General features: G+C 47.2%; 1 protein-coding gene across 2 annotated transcripts in view; it reads right to left on the bottom strand.

The window, feature by feature from the left end:
• Positions 1 to 589: 589 nt before the first annotated feature.
• WASF2 (WASP family member 2) overlaps positions 590 to 24,680 on the bottom strand; it is a 75,707-nt gene continuing 51,616 nt past the window's right edge. Inside the window, 8 exon segments of one of the 2 annotated variants that reach the window (NM_001258444.1) lie at positions 590 to 4,320; positions 5,604 to 6,118; positions 7,878 to 8,033; positions 10,125 to 10,255; positions 11,274 to 11,391; positions 13,798 to 13,951; positions 14,475 to 14,609; positions 23,757 to 23,929. In NM_001258444.1, coding sequence (NP_001245373.1) covers positions 4,163 to 4,320; positions 5,604 to 6,118; positions 7,878 to 8,033; positions 10,125 to 10,255; positions 11,274 to 11,391; positions 13,798 to 13,951; positions 14,475 to 14,609; positions 23,757 to 23,886 — 1,497 coding nt within the window. In that variant the 5' untranslated portion in view covers positions 23,887 to 23,929 and the 3' untranslated portion in view covers positions 590 to 4,162. 2 annotated transcript variants of the gene reach the window in all.

The following is a 24,680-nucleotide window of genomic DNA, read 5'->3' on the forward strand; positions in this document are numbered from 1 at the left end:
TCCCACACAGCGCACGGTCCAGACCCTCCAGGCCCACCCACACTGACCTACCTCCCTCTGAAGCTCTGGCCACCACCTGTGGATGTTGCCCCCTTGGAATGCCTGCTTCACACACACACACACACACACACACACACACACACACACACATAGAGGTGGCTGATTGGCTACCCAGACTTTATCAAATTATTTTAAATGCTGGCATTTATGTATTCACATGTATACATAAAGCAATTACATGGAATATTCTGGTCACTGGGGTGCTAACATAGCACACACATGAGCCCTGGCAGGGACTTAAATGAGACCAGGCTTGGAGGCACAGAGCTTTGGAAAATTGGACATCCTTCTAAGGACCTGAGAGGAGTAGGGTGAGGAGGAAAGGTCTCTTTTGCGGCGGCGGCGGCGGCGGCGGCGGCAGGGGGGGGGGGGGGGGGAAGAGGTGTTAACCCCACTGCTCAGATCTCCACTTGAAGCTCCTTTCCCATCTTCCGGGCAAGGGGACCCACTGTCAGACTGTATCCCCACACATCCAGACACGTGCCCAGCCCTGAAAATCTTGATGTCGCAAACACACCCAAGAATCCACTGGACCAGATCCTTATAAATATATTTATATCAGAGAAAACAAGGCACTTTGGGAACATTACGGCTTACTTCCCTACACATACATCATTCTAGACAGAAAGTAAAAATTGGTTAATTTCTCAAGTGAGTTAACTGAGTAAAGTTAATACAATAACAAAATTGTTCCCTAGCCCTTCCTGAAGCACAGGATGAGGCACATCTCTGAGCCTACCCCCTCCCCGTGGCTGCTCCTTTGGAATGTACTCATCTCACAGCCACGGCAGAGCCACAGGTCACTTTTGACACTGCTGGTCCCAGGTCAGCTGGACCCCAAGTTGGTTGGACCTCAAAGCCTGATGTCCTCAGGAAGCCTGACAGCTCTCCGAGCAGAAGCCCCTGGCCTTGGGGCACTGCCCCCCCCTCCCTAGGCCTAAGGTCAGGTGAGGGGGGTGCAGCGGGAGGCAGGCTGAGAGCAGAGCTGGGACACGGTGGGAATGCTTAAGCAGGGTCACCAAAGCCACAGAGACCTCAATCTGTTCGAGCTGGCGCTGCAGAGCCGGAGGATCGGCGCCACGGGAAGAGATTTCACATTAGCCCTGACAACACCGCCATAGCTCTGCGGTGACATTGGCCAGGGTCGTTTCTGAGGACGCTTGAGCTTCTGTTGAAGGCGAGCTGGAGCCTGGGCCAGCTGCTCTGAGCCTCCAAGGGATGGCTGCGCCTACCCCCTCCCCGTGGCTGCTCCTTTGGAATGTACTCGTCTCACAGCCACGGCAGAGCCACAGGTCACTTTTGACACTGCTGACTGGAAGCTGGGCCCCTGGGCCACAGGAATGGGGCAGGTCCCCTGGGCTGGGCAGACCAGGGAAGGGGGGGGTGGCTCCTTGGCTTCAGCCCTTGGAGTCCTCAGGGGCCACTGCTCCATACTCTTACCAGCCTTAGCCCAGTTTAGAGAATCACTAAACTTCGCATTCTACAATTACAGGATTCCAAAGACACACAATTACCTGCACAGGGTCCTTTATCATCTTAAAGGGCTCTAGGTTTAAAGAAGCTTTTTTTTTTTTTTTTTTTTTTTCTTGGTGCACATATGCATAAGTAGCGCCCAGAGGGCCTCTCGGCTGACTGGGTCCCCAGCCCCCCGAGCTGAGGAGGCTTCGCAAGGCCGGCTGCTACAAAGCACCGAGCTTGGCTGCATAGATTTTAATGAGAGCGTCAGGCAGAGCTGTGCTGTTGCTCTCCGGGACTTGCAGATCATTACCAAACCAGCTGTAGGATGAGAACACAGCACATCGAAACCCTAGGAGGTCACTGAGCTAATGATCTAATCCTACCTTCCGCAGGCAGTGCCCCCCCTCCCCCTCCTGCCCCCAGCCCTTTCCATGGCGGGCTCTGTCCATTCCAGAAGCCAGGCCAACACCGCCCCCTTCAAGGTCAGAGCAGAATGATAGTGAGTGGCGCTGGCTCCCCCTTTTCCGGAAAGGAGGGGGATGGGATAATTTAGTCAAAGCCATTAGGCCCAAACCCTGGCCTGGCCTGGCCAGGCCCCAGGGCTCCTATTTAGGAGAACCACTGCCCTCTGCCTGCGCTTCAGCCACTGCTGGGCTGCAGCCGGGGGCACCTTCAACAGCCATTTTAGAGCTCTAAAGAAAGCACCCTCGGCTTCCAGGGCGCAGGGCGGGAAGCAAGGTGGGAGCGCACACAGCCTGGTACGCTCAGCAGCTCAGCACGGGAGCCTGGGGCCAGAGACACCTGATCTGGGGAGAAGAAGGAGGGCACACTCCGGAGCAGCCCCTGCAGGAGAGCGTGCTGGCCTCGAAAGGCTCAGTCCCCACGCCCCAAGTTCAAGGAGGGCAAGCAGAGGGGGAGCATTCAGCCAGGGCATGGCGGCAGTGCCCGTGATTACACGCTCTCCTCAAGCCGGAGGGGTTTATGAGGGCTTTGGCAATTACTATAACCATTTGCTGTGCTGGGTAGAGACAGATCCTGTTTCTCTTTGTTTCAGGGCTCTGAAAGCCAGCAAAGCCAGTTTCAGCACAACAGGCTACACAATAGTTAGGGCAGAAGAGAAGAAACCTCACTGTTGGCCAAAGCTGACCAGTTTTTTTCTGAATAATAGCACCTGTGTATTAGCTCTGAGAAAAGGGGGGAGCGAGGGAGGGAACATCACTGTATGCAGTGAGAAGGGAGCTGAAGACAAGACCCAGAGTCCTTCTGCCTTTAGCTTGCCCCTCGGCTGCCAGGCCCCCCAGGCAGCTACCTGCGGCGGCTGCCAGCCTGAGGGACTGAAGTTTCTACAGCTGGCAGAATCAATGCCTAAACTGGGGAAATAAAAGGGGGAGGAGCTGCAGGGGAATTGAAAGCAGCACCTGTCCTGCTGCCTAGCCCCTTCCTTCTCTCACTACCTCTGGTTCCCCCAAAAAGGCAGCTCTCCAGGCCAGGTGCTTGGCTGGTGATAGGAAAGGGAGAGCAAAGAATTACAAGAGGCTACAAGGCTCTAAGCAGCACTGAGAGGCCTGGCACGGGCCCTGAGCCCTTCTACTGGGCCTCTGCTATGGTGAGGTCCACAGTAGTACAGCGCCAATGCTGCTCTGCCAGGGCTCCAGCAGGTGCCCTCTATTTGGTCCCAGAAAGCACAAGTGACTTGAAACCAGGAACTCTGGGCTCTAGCTCTGATACTATCCAACTGTGCGACCTTGAGCAAGTCACGTCCCATCTCTAGGCTTTAGCATCGTTAAGAAGGCAGGACCCAAGGAGTTCCACCGTTCTTCTAGTCCTGCAGTTCCAGGTCTCTAGAAGCTTGGCTCCTGACAGCCAGCGAACGCCCAGATCCCTGTGTGTCAGGGCTAGTTTGGTCACGAGTGTTAGAGGTTAGAACAGGGCTATGGTGCTTGAAGGCACCTAGTGGTGAGGGAGGGGCATTTAAGGGACACAAGGATATCACATTCAGGAGAGGAAGCCTGGGCCGGAGGCAACCTCCCCTGTCTTAAGAAAGGCATCATTTCTAAGCAGAGGGGGGTGAGATGTTTAGGGGCTTGATGGCTCCAGGATTAAAGGCTACCCAGACATAAAGATGGCCTAACAAAAAGTCACCCCACCCTGCTAATAAGAGCGGAAAGGTGAGGCACTGGGGAGTGCGGCCTGCTCTGCCCCCTTAGTGCAAGAGAAAGGGGCCAGCTGTGGCCACGCAGGCTTTAGGATCAGAAGATGGCTGGCATTATTCCACGTGGCTGAGGGCAAGGATTCTGGAAGAAGACCACAGAAAATGGCTCCTAGGGGAAGGCACCAACTTCGGTTTATACCCAATCAAAGGGACCTGCTTTGGGGTTTTTCCTTCTCCTCAGTAAGTAACAAGCACTGGAAGGGAGGAGGGAACATCTCCTAGGCTACTGACTCTCAGGAGCCCCATGGGGAGACGGGAAATACATGGTGATTTGGAGAAGTGCTTGGATATATCTTTGGTTGCTTCAGGGAAGGCTTTGGCCCCTTGAAATTCTTTTTTTCCTCCCTTTTCTCCCTTTGGGACTGCTGGGGTAGGCATCAAGGAAGGCAGGTAGGAAGGAAAGAAAAAGGAGGCGGGCAGCAGGCAGAAGAGTTAATCCGACCATTCATCCTCATCAAACTCAGAGGAGTCGTCTTCTGAGTCGCTGTACTCCACGGCAATGCGACGCGACAAGATGGTGGCCACATCGTTGCCCACGACATCCCGCTTCTCTTGTTCCCGCTGCTCCTCAACCCTGCGCAGCTGAAAGCCTGGTGGGAGAGAGAAGGGTTAAGGAGCTGAGTCAGTCTTAGAATCCATCCAGGATGGAGGAACAGGGCGTGGACCTGGTGGTGGTGGGGAGCGGAAAGGACAAAGAGAAAGAAGGATCCTCTGGGACAGCAGGACAAGAGCTGTTACGAAACTGTGGCTCCAGTGGCACAGGTGCACCTGAAGGGAATCCTGCCATTCTTCCCGGTATCCACGCTGAGGCTGGGAGGATGGTACTCCTCATGAGGCTCCGAGCGGGAGTGGCCACCGCACCCCACGTGTGGGCACACAGTCTGGCCAATTCATTGATTTTCACGGAGCTCAGCTGCCCTCCGTTTTCTCTTCTAGATAACCCTTCAACTCCCTGAGGATCCAACAGAAGAAACCCTTTGGGGCCAGAACTAGCCTCTGACAGAAGGAGAATAAACGCTCTACGATGGTGAGATGAGGTTGAGATGGTGAGAAGGGGAGGAAGGTAGGATGAGAGGAAGGCGAGGGATGGGATACCAGGGAAGAAGGAACAGGGTTGGAAGAGGGGAGAGCAGGGAGGAAGAATATGAAAGGCAAAAAAGGAGAGGACAGGAAGTGTCTGAGTTCGGCTGAGGAACTAGCTTCTAGGACAGTGATTTTTGTTTTTCTCTGGGACACAAAGTGGACGAAAACACACGCAAAGCATAAGCTTCCAAGGAATTCAAAGATTTCAGGATCCCCAGGATCCTTTACTTATTTGGCCCTGCCCACGACATGCAGAAATTCCTGGCCGAGGAGTCAAACCCAGGCCACAGCAGTGACCCCAGCCACAGCAGTGATAACACCGGACCCCCAACCTGCTAGGGGCCACCAGGCAACTCCAAAAATCCTTTACTTTAAGCCAAGGTAGAAAGAAATATAAACCTTGTATTTGTAGAATGAAGCCTTTCTTCAGGCAGATTCGAGGTCCAAGTTCCCAATGCGTCCCCACCCAACAAAAGCTATTCCCTTGGGAGTTCCTGCTGTGATGCAGTGGGTTAAGGATCCTGCATTGTCTCTGTGGCAGTGTGGGTTTGATCCCTGGCCTGGTGCAGTGGGTTAAGGCTCTGGTGGTGTCCCAGCTGTGGCAGAGGTCATAGCTGCAGCTCAGGTTTGATCCCGGGAATTTCCATACGCCATGGGTATGGCCAAAAAAGAAAAGGAAAAATGCTATTCCCTTGGAAGGGCACAGAACCCCTTGCCCACCCTCCAATTCGTCATCCCAGCTGCAGAAAGACAAGGTTCCATGATCCTGGCTCCACCACTAGGATTTTACCTTGACGGATGGCTGAAAGCAAGTCGCTGCGGGCATCGCTCACAGGAGGCAAGGAGGACTTGGGCTTGGTGGTATCAGAAAGTGGCGGAGGTGCGGCAGGCTGGCCATCTGTACCACTGAAAGGGGGAGGAGGGGGCCCCGGGGGAGGGGGAGGAGGGGGAGGGGGAGGCGCTCCTCCTGCTGGCTGGGACAAGGGAGGTGGTGGCAGAGTTGAGTAGTCAGCTGCCGGAGGTGGGGGAGGAGGTGGAGGGGCAGCAAAATCGGGGTGAGGTGGGAAAGATGGGGGTGAAGGTGGTGGTGGGGTCCCTGAAGACCCAAATCCTCCAGGTGGTGGTGGGGGTGGAGTGCTCATCATCGGAGGTGGAGGCGGAGGGGCAGGTGGTGGAGCAAAGCCGGGTTTGGGGCCTGGCGGAGAGCCCAGAGGAGGAGCTGGTGGTGGATGGCTTGGGCTGACCACACTGGATCTTTTGGGTCCAGCCAGGCCAGACCCTCTTTGGTTACTGTCTGCTGGGTAGCTAGAAGGACAAAGAAAAAAGACCCACCATCACTCTCAGGATGCAAACATCCACCTCTAGCCAGGCTTATCCATAAGCCTAGGTTCATTTTGGTTGATGTCATTTCATTTTGGCTCCAACAGAAAGAAAATCCTGGGAATGGTGAGAACAGACTAACAATGAAATGATCAGCCTTGTAAGATAATGAGCTTCCCATCAGCAGAGGAGTAAAACAAATTGAGAAAAACTACCTAAAAGAAGTGGACTTAGGATTCCTCCAACGGGTAAGGGCTGGCCAAGATCATCTCTCAGGTCCCCCTCAAACCTTTCAGCTCTCCGAGGGAAGGCACCCTCTTGAACCCCCCTCTAAAAGGAAGGGTCAGTTCAATCCTGGAACCGGGATCAAGAAGGCATGCAAGAACGAACTGGAATAAAAATTCAACCACCACCACCCACCAGGCTCTGTTCCACAGGCTATTAACATGCACCAGATCTTGTGAGGGCAGGAAATCCAAGCCAAGCTGACCAGACCTGAGCAGGGTACAGATTTAGGTGAATGCACCTTCAGTGCGCATGTGGAAAAACTTGAGAGAAAACGAGGGCCCGAGGGTCAGCGGAGACGGGAAATGAACGTGCCGCCAGACCTGACCCAGGTTGAAAGAGGATTAAGGTGCAGACTCCTGGGTTAGACTGTGGCTGCATGGTTTCAGGCCATGTGTGGGCTGAAGGGCTCCTTTTTTCCAGCTTTGTATCTGCCCTGCACTAATAGCTACTCCTTAGAAAAGCATCCATCTTGGAATTTTCCACAGACCTTCGAGCTTTAGCTGCTGAATCCAACAGGGCAACCAGCAAGAAGTGATTGGGGAGGCAGAAGGAGATTTGGGATTAGTGGTTTCAAGAGCCAAGAATGGGGCGGGGGGTGACAACACTGCTTTAGGGCTCCATCTGAGGGAACTTCAAAATATTCAATCTCTGATTAAACCCTGTCCAAGGAGAAAAGCATACCTTACAAAGCTCTCATGTGTCAGGCATCAGGATGAACAGTGATTATGAGGAAACACAGAAATCTGAACACTCCTCAGATTCCTTCCCTTTTCAGCCACTACCTGCTCACTCTTCCTCTATTCACCTCTGCCAGGGACACTGACATATATCAAAATGGTCAGATTCTAAGTTTCATCTCCTTTCCTTTGACATTCTTTCTGGAGATTCTATCCAACAGTGAAATGAACTAGAGGCAAGAGGAAAAAAAGGTGACTATCCGCTAGGTTCCTAGACAACTGGGCAAGGTGTCTGTTCCATAGCATATGCCCCCTTTCTTCCCTGTTTAATATTATGTGGACAGCAACAGAGGAGACCACTTTATTTCATGCCGAGTCAATGCTAAGTTAAAAAACAAGAGTTAAGTTGGTGACTTCTTTCTGTTCAGGAATACCTAGTAGTTAAGATCAAAGATTCTGGAGTTAGACTGACCTGTTTTCTAATCATGACTGCCTCTTACCAGCTGTGTGATCTCAGGTAAGTTCACTGACCTCTCTGTGCTTCACTCTTCACTCATCTGTAAAATGGGTACTTACCTCAAGAGGATTCTTGTGAAGATTAAGTAACATACACAGTGTTTGGCATAATGCCTGGTACCTCACAAACACTTAATAAATATTAATTATTTCTACTATCTAGACAGACTGGCCTGAAGTCATTCTGGCCTGGATTTAGAATTCTTCCTTTGTTCGTTGGTATTTAACCACCCAGAGTAGATGGAAGAGGTACCACCATTTACCTGAATTCTGCTGGTGGGGGAGGCAAGCTGTCCTCAGAGAAGGAAGGAGAAGGTGGAGAAGTAGAGTCTGACTGTGGTGGTGGTGGGTAGCTGCTTGCATCCACATTCTCAACAGAGCCAACGCTGCCGTTCTGATACACCAAGGTGGGTGGATACCTGACAAGGAACACAATGCCAGAACTGTCATTTAAAGTCTGAGTGGTACTCTTGTTTTCTTAAAAGACCCCACAAGAATGCATGTGATATACAAGCTATTAGGGAGAAATAAAATTAGTATATTTCCCATAGAGTTTCCGTTGCACTGACTATTTTAGGCCTAAATATTCTATTACTAAATATCTCCCAGATATTTCTGCTGGATTGTCTGTGGAAATGGGACTCAACTCAGATTATCAAAACCATGCTGTTCCTTTCCCAGTGTTGGCCTTGTCAAACAGCAGTTCCTTTAAATTCACTTCCAAATGTTAGGGGAAGCCCAGAACCCAAATCCCAGTTTGTCTTGTGGCAAAGGGCAAAGCCAAGTCCCAAGGCTACTGAGCTGCAAACACATGACTGGCACACAGACTGGTTTTGAGGTCGGCAAGCCTCTGGAGTGCTCAAAGGCCAAGAGGGCATCTGATTGCAAAGCCAAGCTGAGGACAAATACAAGTTGTCATGTGGTAGTCAGATGTGGTCTCTGCTAGGTCTCTCATTTAACAAAATGAGCTGTGGATTAAAGTGGGGTGCTAGGGCTTGCCTCATGAAAACCTGTCCCCCAGAGCACTGGGCCTTGGGTAAATCTGCGCTGAGTGAACAGCAACAAACTTCCAAACAAGCACGAATACACCAAGAAGCAGCTAGCACCTCCTGCTTCTTCCCACCATTGTTGGGTTCTACGGAACTTATCTAAAGCAGATCACAGGGAGAACAGATTTGGAGGGAGCTAACAGAATCGAATGATGCTCTGATGTGGAAAATCCCCAAGGACTTGGCACATCTCTTTATAGGTTCACCAACAAGGATGTCCATGTGGACCAGCTGTGCAGCCTGCCCAAACCTCTTGGACAACAGTAAAATGGGAGGCAAAGTGTTCATTTTCACCACTCCAATTACACAGAGACAGACAGACAGACAGACAAGTTTGCTCGGCATCCTGGACATGCACGCTTCTGGCCTTAGAGAACCTTCTTATGACAAGGGCCTGTCTGAACAGGATGGGGCCACAGAACAAAATGGCCCCTTTTTATTGGGAGGTGAAGCTAATGGAGGTACCCTCGGGGCTGATCCCCCTGTAGAAAGAAAGGTTCACTTTTCCTCTCACCATCTTCATCACTCTTTAAAACAAATCTCTTAATCCAGGAAGAACAAGTGTCAGAAGTGTCAAGATTTCTGAAAGTCAAGATTTTCATGGTAGAGTTATTCCTAAAAGCAAGGACAACTCCACTCTTTCCTTTTATCGTCCCTAGACACCCGGCATGGGCTGGCATGGTTCTCTGACAGCCAGGATGCAAGGTATTTAGGGGAAAAACCAGCGCGACATTCATGCCAAGCAGTCGTGGTGACTTGGCTTTGAATGTCACACAGGTCAGACACCAGGATAAGAATCAAACCAAGCTTTCAAACCATTTTTTTTTTTTTTTCCTTTTAAACCTCTAGTGTGATTTGGAATTGGGAAACGGGGTCAGACTGACATCTACTATTTCTCCACAGAGATATACAGCCTCAATGCTAGCCGTGCGACTGTTCCCACACTGCCTCTGAGGTCGGCTTCAGCCCCTTGGCCAGCCTCTCTCCCAAGACTGACAAAGGCTGACTGAGAAGTGGCTTTGGCGATGTGCACAAATTCTCTGCCTGGCCCTCCCCACACCAGTGAAATGCCCAGCTCTTAGCCATGACCTTCAAATCAACACTCTGGAGGCAAAGGCCTTCCAAGACCACTTTTCTTCCCTTTCTAGTCTTTCCTTTGAGGCCCTCAGACATAGCCATGTCTGGAAGAGCAAGGGCACTAAAAGCCATGGGCATTCTTTTTCCAGGCCATTCTGGTCATCTCATTTAAACTGCTTGAGTCTCTTGATTTTTTTTTTTTAGCAAATTTTAATCACCAGACAGAGGCACTTTAAAGTAGCTGATTAACAGTGGTATTGATTTAAGCCACAGAGCCAGACTTAAGGGTGTATGAAAGGTGTCACACATAAGCTGTCAGACGGCTGCCCTCGGGTACCCAGCCCCTTCCAAGAATGCTACCAAGAGAACAAAAGCATCACCTACCCAGACGGCCCCAGCTTTTCTTTGGATTCCACAAATTCTTGACCCATCTTCATTTTCTCCCACTCTTCCTTACGTGTCTTGATTTTACGTGGGTTTACATTCCCTCGATTTGGATTATCTTTCTTTTCTTTCTATAATGAAAAGAAACAGAAAAGCCTTAATAAAACACTTCCCAAAGTTATTCAGTAAAATTCCATCACTTTCACGGATATACACCCATGCATATGCTGTCTATGCCTAGAGAGCATACGGTAACTACAGAATTCATAGAACTGCTGGGTTTAGAGTGACCTAGAGGTCATCTAATCCAAACCACCTCCTGGGATCAAACACAGTTCCTCAATCCCACACTCAAACATTTCTAGCAATGAAACCCCATTACCTCTTTGGGTAACTCATTCATGGTTTTGAGCAGCTCTAATTGTTAGGAAGTTAGTAAACTGTTATTTGCTATGCCACAAAGGTCAGTCAAGAGAGAAGAGAAATAATGACGGCGACAGATATCTGGGACAGATATAAGGAAATAGTTAAAAACAAACCAAAACAAGCAAAGAAGAATTCTTCAGCCTGTGCAGCTGCACTAGCCCCTGGCACTCTCTTGGGCCTCCTGGCAGCCACACTAATGGGATTGTGAGGTTGTACCTGGTAGGTCATATGCTTACACACATCACTGGGAGTCTGGGGGGAGCATCTACCAGTGTAGGCCTAGGCCCCCACCTCTGCCCCGCCCAACCAGTAGTCAAGGTGTTAAACCGCTCCTGTTACAAATCAAACACTGTAGAGCCTTGTGCTGATCTGAGAAACGAGCTGCAAAACTGGCGGGGAAGGGACTAGCCTAGTTTGAGTGTCCAGCAGAGTCAGGTGCAAATTGCAAGAGAAATAAATGGTGAATAGAAAAGTCAATTTCTAAAACTCAGCCTGAATATACTCGCCTGTTAATAGCGCTGAGGGGAACAAACACATTTTTGGTGTGATTTATACTTTCATCTTGGTTGTGCTTGGAGTGGACACATTTTTTTAAGAGTCTCACCTGGCATCCAAGCAACCAGCCACTCGGAATGATCACTTCACATAAGACTGGCTTCCTTTTTATCCCCCCTCCACAATCGTGCCTACTGATGTGTAGAACAGAGGCCCCCTTCCCCTCACCCTGTGCTTTCTCTTCTCTTTCATGATATCCTTGGTGTCCTGCAGCATCTTCTCCTTCCAAAGATCAAAGAAGTACGAAGGGTCTGTGTAGAATTTGAGTGCCTCTTTCCCATCGTCCCTGGGATAGAAATGAAGACAAGTAGCTGTCAGTAGACAAGACGAGCTCCCAACCAAATCAAATATTCCAAGCACCTACCAGTTAGCAAGGTTTTTTCGGGGGGGGAGGGGTGAGGGGGGGCTTTTTAGGGCTGCACCCGAGGCATATGGAGGTTCCCAGGCTAGGAGTCAAACTGAAGCTGCAGCTGCCGGCCTACGCCACAGCCACAGCAACACCAGATCCAAGCCATCTCTGCGACCTACAGCACAGCTCACAGCAACTCCAGATCCTTAACCCACTGAGTGAGGCTGGGGATCAAACCTGTGTCCTCATGGATACTCGTCAGGTTCTTTACTGCTGAACCACAGTGGAAACTCCCGGTTAGCAGTTTTTACACTGAGGACTCAGGAAGTTGTTCAAATCAACTGCATATTTCTTCTCCCATGCCAGCATTCCAGTGCCCCTGAATGGCATGGCACCTCTTTACTTATCTGGTTTTTTAAGAACTTTAGCCTTACTTTCAATTCCTGGTAGAGGAATTTGCATGGTCAGGGCAAGAATGGGCTAAAGCAGCAGGGATCCTGATTATTTCTAATGATCTCCATGGCCACAGACCTCTCCCTGAGGACATTTTGATCCCTTAGCACATCAGACGGGATTTCTGCCACTGGTTCCCCTCCTCCCATTAACTGCCCAGAACTCTCTAGGAAGCATTAGTGGTTCCCACCCACCCAAACCCGTGCACGCATGTGCAAGTTCACATGTGTACATAATGTGTGTATATACACATATGAATGTGCATATCTGTGCAGCTGCTATTCTTCTACAAATACTGGTAACCAAAGCACTCCACCTACTTGCTCCCTTCCAGAATAGCTCAGCATTCACCCCTACCTCCACCCCAACCACCAGGGGGCCCCAGTGAGAAAAGATGGCCAGCTGTTTTATGACCCTAAGATTTAATTACCACCTCTTAGTGGCTGTGACAGAAGCACAGAGTGAGCTACTGAGTGTCACTATAAGGGCTGTCTGCCAGACTCAATGACCCCTCAATGACTCCGCACTTTGGGATGGCTAGGTCTCTCTCACTTTCCAGAGAACATGTGCTTGGGGTGGACATTTATTTTAACACTACCCTGAACTAAAAAGAATTGTAAAGGTCATTCTTCCCTGACCTCCAATCCTATCACAACACTCAGAAAACATTTCCTAACCAAGCACTAGCGACTTTTATATTACCTCTTGTTTGGAGTTGGCCACACCACTCCTCATGTCTGTTAGGGCAAATCAAGGAAATTAAGAGGAGGATGCTAATAAGGAAAATACCTGAAATTAACTGAAAATAAACTTGTCTTATCACCCTCCCTTCAATACTGTCAGGTGTATAGTCCCTTCCTGTCCTCCAACCCCTCTGCCCTGATCTAACCAGAGCAAACGATGGAGGCTACAGAGTCAAATCCCTGCCCTGCTATGTCAGCTGCCCCTTCGAGAGCCAAGGGGCAAACATAATTTCACACGGCAACAATCTTATAGGAGAGATGCCATGTACTTTTTCTGTATCTGTGTGAGAAGCAACCATGCTCCTATGCCCGATCTCTGGATCAGGCAGGTGTCCTTGAATTTCACACACACACACACACACACGTTCTACTCTGCAGTACACCCGTGTCTTACAGAAGACATCTGCCTCCAGCTATCTGTAATTACTTTTACCTGTTCCAAAGATATTTATGGATGTGAGCAAGATAAATATTCGCTTTCTGCCCCTGCGTGGTGGTTTTTCGCAGGATGATAACACGACCAGACCACAGAGGGGAGGGGCAGCGAGCTGTCTATAAGGCTACCCTTTTCAAGTCCAGCCACAGCACTGTAGGTCTTTTCTGAGGGGAATGTTGAAAGGATGTTCAAAACAAAGTGAGCGACACTCATTTGGAAGAATGCCAATTACTCCTTAAGCTCTGGAAGGACCCTCAGGGCCCAGAGCAGCCAGTCCACAAGGCTGGCCCCACTAACACGCCCAAACATCTGGTAATCTAGTGGTTTCAGAGTAAGTGGGAGCCCTGCTAGAATGTTGCCCCTGGGATGAATGCTATAGGACTGCCTTGTAACAAAGTCCTTTTGGTTCTATAATAACTAAATTCCTTGGATGGAATCCAAGACGGACCAGGCTTATACCAAATTAAACTCTGCAGCATGCGATGCTATAACAAACTTTCAATATATATTATATTTGCTATGAATTTCAGAAACCAAACAATAACAATAACTGTTTATATGGTAAATTTCAGCTTCTGCCGCCTCAAGCAACTCTGGGGTAGGTAGTAAGCTTTTCGATACAACAATCTGCTGGAAACAACATCTTTGAATAAAAAGACAAGCTAGTGTTGTTAACCACAGTCCGAAAAAAGGAGGAGCTCGCCAGGTTACCTGTAAGGGGTAAGATTGTTGAGAGGTGGAGGAGTATCACAGGTGTTGTATGTTTCCAAGACAGGTATGGGGAGAGAATTTCTGTCAAAAAGCTTCTGGTCCTGAACAGTAGAGCTTCGGAAGGCCTTTCGGGTGTTGATTCCTTGTAGTGACACTGAAAGAAGATGGGAGGCATTAGAAAATGGACGACAGGCTATTTGAGCAAACACTGAGTCACACCAGGCAGAGAGGCCTCAGCTGCTGCATTTCTTGGCTGCGGCTGTCTGCAGCCTGGTTTTTTTTCCCCTCTTCTGGGGAAGCCCCACAAGGCTGTCGGCAGCCCAGCCATTTCACGACTGAACAAAATGAGGCAACACAAAGGTTTACTATGTGGCCAGCTCTAGCAGACCTCTCCTTAGGAGGAATGAATCTTCCAAGTACTTTTATGGTAGCAAAATACGACGGGGGGGAAGGGGAATCTGAGACAGAGGGAATTGGGGGAATGGGAGAAAGGGAGTGTGTGGAGGTATGGTAGAGACACAAAGGTTTCTTTACACCACCTAGGCTTGTATCTTTTCAAAGAAGAACTCCATAGGTTTCTATGATTTCTCCCCTCACTTTTTTATAAATCAGGGGGAAAAAAAAATCGTAAGCAACTGCTCAGCAGAGCCTGCAAATGCTGAGCTCAGCTTCCTTACCTTCTTCTTCCTTGGGATCCAGCTGAGTGACTTTAACTTGTAGGCGGTCGACCCTCTCAGCAAGGGAGCTTACCCGAGAGGCAAAAGTATTTGCCTGAGTAAAGAGCTCTCCAAAAATGTCCTCGGCATATTTACCTGAGAGAGCAAAGAAACCAAGTCACTGGTGCATAAAAGTGACATAAATGGTCAGAAAAACTGGTTACTGAAGAATGTACTCCCCACCTCCCAAACACCATCCCCCACTCCCCTAAGATGGTTCAGGCTACATGCAGAGCTTGCCCTTGGAGACAGAAACATACCCTCCAGAGCCTGGGCAGTTTGCATGTGTTCTATAGCTAATAGAGTCTTCCTGGCAAACTCTGGCTGTTACAAAACTCAAGGCAGGCGGAATAAAATCAAAAGTTTAAAACAAAAAAACTAATCCTAGAAGCGTGGATAGTACACCTACACATTTGCCTATAGCCTTAGCCCTTTGCTGCTCTGTAAAAGCACCTTGTAAAAATGGTTCTGGAAAACAGATTGGGAGTTAAAAGGACCTTCTAGATGTTCACAATTAACATGAAAAATAAGAAATTACATCCTCAAGGGAGCCCCAAAAGTATGCTGAACAACCATGATGAGATACTGTATTTTGGGGAGGTCTTTAACTTAGTAACAACTCATAATAGAGACGTATAATTTCTTCTCAGGGGTTAAAAGGTTATTTCATGTTTTTATAACCTGTAACTTTGAAAGTCTTTGCTTTAGGTTATAATCCTTCAAATCTACATCTCAGGGAACAAGTGGAAAGCTGAAACATTCAAGCTCTCCCTGAAAAACAACATACCAGTGGTCTCTTTCCACAATGTCTTGTTTTTTTGAAAAAGAAAAGAGTTCTGTACTTTCAACCCTGGAATGCAAGGAGAATCTGCAGCCAAAGAAACATAACAGCAATCTGACACTACCTCCATATTGTCATTCCAAGCCACAGAGCACATTCTTGCTAGGAATGAGAAGTGGTGCATACGAATAAATACACCATCTGAGTATCTTACTTGCAAGGTGAACGCAGGCATATGTGACTATGTCCAACCAAAAGATCATTTCTCTGACAACTATTCAAAGGAGGCTTTGATTTTTCAGCTTCAAAACTACATTTATGCTTAGTCTACACTTGAAAGGAAAAAAATTAGTCCAAAAGGCCAAAACTGCATTTTCTGGGTGAACTGTAGCTCACTTACCTTTCTAGTGTAACCTAGAGAGGAAGGATAAGACAATCAACAGCATATTTTGAATTGCTAGTAAACTTAATCAATAAGAAGTTTCTAATCAAAGAAGCAAGTCTTTGCATACCGAATGGTTTTGTGATCTCAGCAACCACGGGAAGCTCAACCCAAAGGACTCAAATTGGCTAACAGGCTGCATTTCTTTTCTTTTCTTATTCAGCCGCACCCATGGCATATGGAAGTTCTTGGGCCAGGGATCAAATCTGAGCTGGAGATGTGACCTATACCACAGCTGCAGCAACGCCAGATTCTTAACCCACTGCACCGGGCCAGGGATCAAACCAGCGCCTCCACAGAGACAACCTGAATCATTAACCCGCTGCACTACAGCGGGAACTCCCATGAGCTGCATTTCTACTCTGCAGGTTGAGGATGATATGCCTAAGTTCCTATAAAAATCATACTGTATTGATTCACAGATATAGAGAACAAACTAGGGGTTACCGGCAGGGAGAGAGAATGGGGAAGGGGCAGGATGAGGCAGGGGGGAGGGAATTAAGAGGTACCAACTACTATGTATAAAATAAATAAGTGGAGTTCCTTTGTGGCACAGTAGGGTAAGGATCTGGCATTGTCACTGCAGCGACTTGGCATTGTAAGGGTTCGATCCCTGGCCCAGGAACTTCCACATGCCCTGGGCACAGCCAAAAAATAATAAAATAAAAATAAATAAGCTACAAGGATATGTAGTACAGTACAGGGAATATAGCCAATATTTTATAATAATAACTATAAATGGACTATAACCTTTAAAAACTGTGAACCATTACGTCGTACACCTGACACTTATATAATATTATAAATCAACTATACCTCAATAAACAAAAAGCAAAAAACATACTGTATCATGCTTGCCTAGGTAATGAAAAATTGTGATTGGAAGACTGTAGCAGAGAAGCACACAACATTAAGTGTGGAAAATAAACCAGGCTCAAAAATATCTGTTAATCATTCAGCTGTTCTAGAGGAAAAGAAAACCCAAAATCAGCTTACTTTAGGTCACTGAGAGTATCCAGGACCTAAAGTTCCTCAGTGAAGGGAGCAGTGATGGTGGGAGTAGAGCTCAGTGTGGCAGAGTGGTTTTCAGGATAAAGTCAAAGAACCCCATCATATAAAAATGGTACACTGCAGTTCCCGTTGTGGCTCAGCAGTAACAAACCTGAGTAGAATCCATGAGGACACAGGTTCAATCCCTGGCCCCGCTCTGGGTTAAGCATCCGGTGTTGCCAAGAGCTGTGGTGTAGGTCGCAGACATGGCTTGGATCTGGCGTTGCTGTGGCTGTGGCGTAGACTGGCAGCTGCAGCTCCGATTAGATCCCTAGCCTGGGAACTTCCATATGTTGTAGGTGTGGCCCTAAAAAGCCAAAAAAGAAAAAGAAGTAACACTGAGAACACTATTTGGAGAGGGAGTGAGGTGGTGTGAGGGCTTCCCCACTGTCACATCATGTCAGGCCCTGGGCTTACTTAGAACTACAAGATGATAACATGGAAGAAGCAGTAGACTTCAAATCAGAAAGTCTGGATTTAAGTCTCAATTCTTTTATTTATACCTGTGTACTCTTCAGCAAGTCAAACGCTCTCAAGCCTCAATTTCCTCATCTGTAAAATGGAGACAACTACATCTATTTCACCAACCACATCAGATAGATGACTTTTTTTTCCTTTTTAGGGTTGTACCCAAGGCATGTCGAAGTTCCCAGGCTAGGGGTCGAATTGGAGCTACAGATGCTGACCTACGCCACAGTCACACCAATGGCGGGATCTGAGCCGCATCTGCGAAAGGGAATTCCCTCAGATGACTTTTAAGGGTATGAATATCCTGGAGTTCCCTAAGTGGCTCAGCAGTTAACGAACAGCACTAGGATCCATGAGGATGCAGGTTCGATCCCTGGCCTTGCTCAGTGGGTTAAGGATCCGGCATTGCTGTGGCTATGGCGTAGGCTGGTGGCCATAGCTCCAATTCAGCCCCTAGCCTGGGAACCTCTATATGCCATGGGTGCGGCCCTAAAATAGCAAAAAAAAAAAAAAAGAGAGAGAGAGTATGAATATCCTAAGTTTTATGTTTAGAGGTAACAAAACATAATTCCATTCAGTAATGTGATAGCCCTGTTCTTCAAGTACTAAAAATTACTCTAACTTCTGAAAGCACAGGTGTAATACTTACATAGGAGAAAACCAAAGTGCCTTGTTCAGAGTTAAACTGCACTCATTTAGAGTACCAAGAGTGATCCACTATCACAATAGGACATTCATAATTCTACTCTACCCATTTTGCAAATGATGCCAGAGAAAACTTTTGTTTTCTTAGAAGTAGAATTTTTTTCAAATGAAGTCTTATGTGGAAATGGAACAAGTAAAAGTGATTTTCTTTTTCTTTTTTTTTTTTTGCGGCGCCTATGGCATGTGGAAGTTCCCAGGCCAGGGACTGAACCTGAGCCACAGCAGTGACCAGAACTGCAGCAGTGACAACACCAGATCCTTAACCTGCTGCACTACTAGGGAACTCCTGTGGCCGATTTTTAAAAATATGAAGCTTCATCTCACTGTTGGGCATATATCCGGACAAAACTTTCCTTGAAAAAGACACATGCATGCACGTGTTCTTTGCAGCACTATTCACCATGGCCAAGACATGGAAACAACCCAAATGTCCATCAACAGATGATTGGATTAGGAAGATGTGGTATATATACACAATGAAATACTACTACTCAGTCATATAAAAGAACAAAATAATGCCATTTGCAGGAACATGGATGGAACGAGAGGCTCTCATAGTGAGTGAAGTCAGAAAGAGAAAGACAAATACCACATAACATCACTTATATCTGGAATCTAATATACGGCACAAATGAACCTTTCCACAGAAAAGATAATCGTGGGCTTGGAAAATAGACTTGCGGTTGCCAAGGGGGAAGGGGAGGGAGTGGGATGGATGGGGTGCTTGGGGTTAACAGATGCAGACTATTGCCTTTGGAATGGATTAGCAATGAGATCCTGCTGTGTAGCACTGGGAACTATGTCTGGTCACTTGTAATAGAACATGATAATGTGAGAAAAAAGAATATATACATGTATGTGTAATTGGGTCAGCATGCTGTTACGTGAAAAATTGACAGAACACTGTAAACCAGGTATAATGGAAAGAATAAAAATCATTACTTAAAAGAAAAAAAAAAAGAAGAAGAAAAAAAAATGAAGCTTCTCTTGTTTGAGTCTGAGTGGGAGTCTTGGTGCCCCTCAATGGCATGGCCCCAATGCACTCAGTTAGAAAATCCAGTATCATACCATATCTTCTTAATGACCTAAGAGTGGAGGTTCCATTCTCCTAGGAGGTCAGGACACTGCTTCAGAAGTGCTGGCTGGGAGTTCCTGTTGTGGCTCAGTAGAAATGAATCCCACTAGGAACCACGAGGTTTCGGGTTTGATCCCTGGCCTTGCTTGGTTGGTTAAGAATCTGGCGTTGCCGTAAGCTATGGTGTAGGTTGCAGACGTGGCTCAGATCCCGAGTTGCTGTGGCTCTGGCGTAGGCCAGCAGCTACAGCTTCGATTAGACCCCTGGCCTGGGAACCTCCATATGCTGCAGGAGCGGCCCTAGAAAAAGGCAAAAAGACAAAAAAAAAAAAGAGAGAGAAAAAAGAAAAGAAGTGCTGGCTGGCTGGCTGTGCCCATATTTCCTAAGACATGGCAATCTAATATGTGAAATGCCAATCTCACTACACTGAGGGAAAATAAGAATTCTGGATATGCTACCAGGGAGCAATCCATGGCTGTGGAATTTTTAGTTTTGTGCTTTATCCATTCCATAATCAGACTTTCCCTTCTAGACCAGCACTTCCGGCTACAGTACAATACATGAAGCCAAGGTCATGAGCTTGAAGCACATATAAGTCTATTTCTGCACGCCTCTCTGCTAGATGAAATCCTAGTCATCGTTCAAGGCTCAGTTCAAATGTGACCTCGTCTATGAAGCTTTCCTTGACCTCCTCTATTCCTCCTGTGCTCCCACGCCCCATAAGAAGTATTCCTTCCTTCCCCGTATCCTCGGTGCACCTACAGCATGGAAGGGTGGAGAGAGTACACGCATGAATCATTTATGGACCTTCTACTAGTGGCTCGTACTATACAAGACAGACACTAGGGTTCAAGGATAAATAACACATGACTTCTGCCTTCGAAGAACTTTTAATTTAGCATAGGAGTACAGATTATTTTCAATATAATGTAGTAGGTAATAATACAGGCATATAATTGGAGCTCAGAGGGGTACTTATCCCAACATGGAGGAGATCCCTGAACTGGGCATTGAAGATCAGCTACAAGGATGCTAAGGGCTCTCCGGACAGTAGGAACAAGAACGGCACTGCATGGAAGAGAATCTGGTCTGTCTCAGAAGCTATGAATAGCTGGTTATTCATTTTTTCTTCCTTCTTTTCTCCTATCTTTTTTGCCTTTTTCATTTTAAAAGAATCTTTTAAAAAGGCTGTAAAATGGAAGGGGATGGATTGCAGAAAATGAGGCTGAAAAGAAAGGCAGGTGTTAATGTCTTGAACACCAGGTCAAGGAACTTACATAAAGCCACAGTGAGGAAGAGGGGAGATAAATATACAGTTAACATTCATACTCTTACTTTATTGTTTTTTTGGTCTTTTTGCCATTTCTTGGGCCACACCCACGGCATATGGAGGTTCTCAGGCTAGGGATTGAATCAGAGCAGCAGCCACTGGCCTATACCACAGCCACAGCAAGGCCGGATCCGAGCCATGTCTGCAACCTACACCACAGCTCACGGCAATGCTGGATCCTTAACCCACTGAGCGAGGCCAGGGATCGAACCCGCAACCTCATGGTTCCTAGTCAGATTAGTTAACCACTGTGCCATGACGGGAACTCCCATACTCTTATTTTAAAAACACTTTTAAAATTGCAAAATTAACACAGAATTAACTTTTTTCTTTAGAATTAACTTCAAAAAATTCAAATAATTCAGAATTATAAAAGTAAAAAGTGTAAGTTACCATTGTGGTTATGAACCCAACTAGTATCCATGAGGATGTGGGTTTGATTCCCGGCCACGCTCAAGTGGGTTAAGGATCTAGCACTGCTGCAAGCTTTGGTGTAGGCCGCAGATGCAGCTCGGATCTGGTGTTCCTGTGGCTGTGGTGCAGGCTGGCAGCTGTAGCTCTGATTCAACCCCTAGCCTGGGAACTTTCATATGCTGCAGGTGTGGCCCTAAAAAGCAATAAATAAATAAATAAATAAATAAATAAATAAATTCTTTATATAAATAAATAAATAAAAGTAAAAAGTTTAGATTTTAGTTTGGGCAGACCACTCTGGCAAGAGTAAAGGTTTAGGACTTATAAAATTTTACATGAATTTTAGGTTTATAGATTTAAGGGAGTTGATCAGAGAAAGGGAGGCCAGAGGGAGGCTAGGACAATAGTTCAGGTGAGAGTTAAAGATGGTCTAAACGAGGGTAGTGCTGGCAGAGACAGAGAGACAGGAGAGAGTTTAGAAATTCTTAGAAGTCTGACTTGGCCTCTTACTGGCTGTCGCAGGCAAATTACTTAACTGTTCTGAGTCTTTGTTTCTGAAAAATGGGAATGCCAGCACTTAACCTCACAGGATTATTAAGAAGAGTAAACCTGGCACAAAGTAGGCAATCAACAAATGTGAGTTTCCTTCTCATCCTCTACCCATTTTCCCCTTAAGAATTATTTATTTCTGGAGTTCCCGTCGTGGCGCAGTGGTTAACGAATCCGACTAGAAACCATTAGGTTGCGGGTTCGATCCCTGCCCTTGCTCAGTGGGTTAACGATCCGGCGTTGCCGTGCGCTGTGGTGTAGGTTGCAGACGCGGCTCGGATCCTGCGTTGCTGTGCCTCTGGCGTAGGCCGGTGGCTACAGCTCCGATTCAACCCCTAGCCTGGGAACCTCCATATGCCACAGGAGCAGCCCAAGAAATAGCAAAAAGACAAAAAAAAAGACAAAAAAAAAAAAAAAGAATTATTTATTTCTTTCCCCTCTGTTAGGTTATGAGTTCCTGGAAGGCAGAGGCCATTTCTTACCATTGCTGTATCCTCTCAGCATCTGGCACATAAAATACGTTCAATACATGTTTATTGCATGAATATAGGGTCAGCTAGCTCTGTAGCATGAGGAAATCTTGTTTCCAAAGGCACAAGCCAACCCTCACCTCAGATCAGCTTCCCTTTTTTCTTTTTTGTCTTTTTGCCTTTTCTAGGGCCGCTCCCACGGCATATGGAGGTTCCCAGGTGAGGGGTCCAATCGGAGCTGTAGCCACCGGCCTACACCACAGCAACGCAGGATCCAAGCCACATCTGCGACCTATACCACAGCTCACGGCAACGCCGGATCGTTAAATCCACTGAGCAAGGCCAAGGATCGAACCCGCAACCTCATGGTTCCTAATGGGATTCCTTAACCACTGAGCCATGACGGGAACTCCCAGATCAGCTTCCTTAAGATAGGAGTGGTATGATGACAAGCGGGAGAGTTAGCAGCAGCATCCATCAACACTACCCTGGAAAAACACCTGAGAGAGAGCATAACTCCTGCTGAGTGAGAATAAGAAGCATCATTAGCTAGATGTCCTTTGTCCTATAGAGAAGGAACTAGTGTGTGACTGACTTCTACCCATTTGGCCTTCTCAGGGTGACAGAAGCAGAAATGATGCTTTTAAGAAGCAGTGAAGCTCTCTTCAGCCTTCATGTGCTTCCTTGTCAGCCGTACTGCTGCTGCACTGCTGTCAATGTTCCTTTGTGTAAGACAGACACTGGCAGGGTTTCATTTCTTTTGTGACACCCCATCCAGGTTTCCCTAAGCCCTGGATCAACTCAGATGGCCTCTGAGCTAGGGATGGCTTAGGAATCTCAGACCCCATACATCATTTGGTCACAGAGCTCTGTCTCCTCAGGCCCCTATTATAAAGGCAGGGCCTATTACGATCTGGGGGGATGTAGGCTTTCTTGATATTCCACTGCTTTCACCAAGGGCAGTGATGCGATAGGAGGGGTGAGTGTCTGAAATAATTCACACCAAGATGCTTTTGCTAAGGAAGATCACTAAAATGGCATTTTGATGGAGGTTCTTATGGGAGCTAGAATGGCACTAGACAAATGCGGAGCCTATCCAAGCATCTGCCCTTCCCATACCTTGGCTCCAAGCAAACAAAGTCAGCTTAATTCAAAATGAAATCCAAACCCATGCAAGTACCCCACCCAAGGCAGTCTCATCCGTTCCTGCCAATTAAAAAAAAAAAAAAAAATTACAGTTGAGCTAGCTTTCCGTCAGCTCCAAACAGACTGAGTTAACCCCCATCTTCCTCCTAGAGAAGAATGGCTCCAGCTACAATTTGTGTCACCATGTTCACACAGCTTGCAAAACTCCCAATACCCCAGAGACTACAGAAGTAATTTGTACCCTGAACTTGGACCTGGGGGCTTGCAGCACAATTAAATGTGTACCAGGGTAGACAAGTCAGCCAGAATCTTTCTGAGTGCATGTTTGCTTTACTCCTCTTTGGGAAAAAAAAAAGGGTGGGGGACCTGCTGGGTAGCTAAGACTACTGGCACATTTGAGGCTTCAACAAAGTCAGGCTACATCGAACAGCTCGTGCAATTACAGGCACATTCCCTAACCTAAGATACTGCTCTGTGAACCTCCCACTTTACACACACAGAATTCTGCTCTGTCATTCCATCTGCAGTTGCTGCTGCAGCCCTTCCTGCCACCCTTCCCACAGATTTCTTTTGAAGCAGGTGGAGGGGGAAGGGGAGGGAACGTAGAGGGTGGTGGTAGATGAAGAAAGGGTTTGAGGGGAAGAATCTGTACCAAAAAGAAGCCTCTCTTTGGGGAGGGGGTGGGGGGATAAATTTTCGCATTACCTAGGGAAGGCAGATGGGGGAGAAATAGGAACATGGGAGGAGAAGGAAACTAAATAAAGAACACCAACGACCCCTGAGGGCAAAGCACAGGCTCTCTGCGGCACTCACTCAGGCTGCCCAGCTGTCGGATGACATTTGCCAGGGTGATGTTGGTCATGCATTCCAGCTCGCTTCTAACGCTAGGCAACGTCTGACGGCACAGGTGCCTTGGCTCGATGTTCCTCGTTACTAACGGCATGGTGGACCTGCTTCAGGCAATGTTCTGAATGATGAAAAACAACCTAAAAAAGAAATAACAGGAAAGTATTACTCAACCACAAATTCCAGGCACACTAGGGCTGCGTGAGTCTTTTTTTTTTTTTTTTTCTTTTTTCTCTTGTCTTGCTCTGATCTAAACAGCTTAAAAAAAAAAAAAAAAACTCTCAATCTTTTTTTCTTTTTTAAGCCCTCCCCACTCCTCACCCCGCCCCCCCCTTTTAAGGTTTGCTATTAGAAAGGCCTGCTGGATAAGTTTAGAAATTCTGAGCTGGTGACTTCTGGTTGAGGGTACCTAGGCAGCACAAAAACTAAAAACCGTAAAATAACAACTATGCTCCAACCAACAAGAGTCTCCAGAAGCAAGGATGCATGGTCAGAAAACAGCCCATTCAGCAGGTTCTGGATGGTATAGGTTCTATCCTTCTCTTGGGGGTATCTGTAACCAGGACAGATCAGAGTCCAGATGATCAAATATTAAGAATCAAAAAAGAGCTTCTGACATCTGATTATCTCCACAATGAAATTAAGCTGCCAATAGTGATTCCATGATCTACATTAGGACACAACCTCTCCAGTTCTTCCCTGATGGAGGACTGTTAATGTACAACTAAGTACTGCCAGGAGCTATTAACACTACTCGAGTTTAGTCTATAAATTGACAGACTGAAAGAATATCAAGGAAAATTCTACAAGTTCAATATATTAAACATGACGCCAAGCAAACTGCGCTGTGAGATTGCCTAGTCCTTTCTCTTTTACCCACAGCTCCCTTTC

This window comes from Sus scrofa, chromosome 6 (assembly GCF_054392235.1).
Source record: "Sus scrofa isolate SSC_HxYL_T2T_F1_AM1 chromosome 6, Sscrofa_HxYL_maternal_Yorkshire_Landrace_v2.0, whole genome shotgun sequence".
In the NCBI taxonomy this organism is placed as follows: domain Eukaryota; kingdom Metazoa; phylum Chordata; class Mammalia; order Artiodactyla; family Suidae; genus Sus; species Sus scrofa.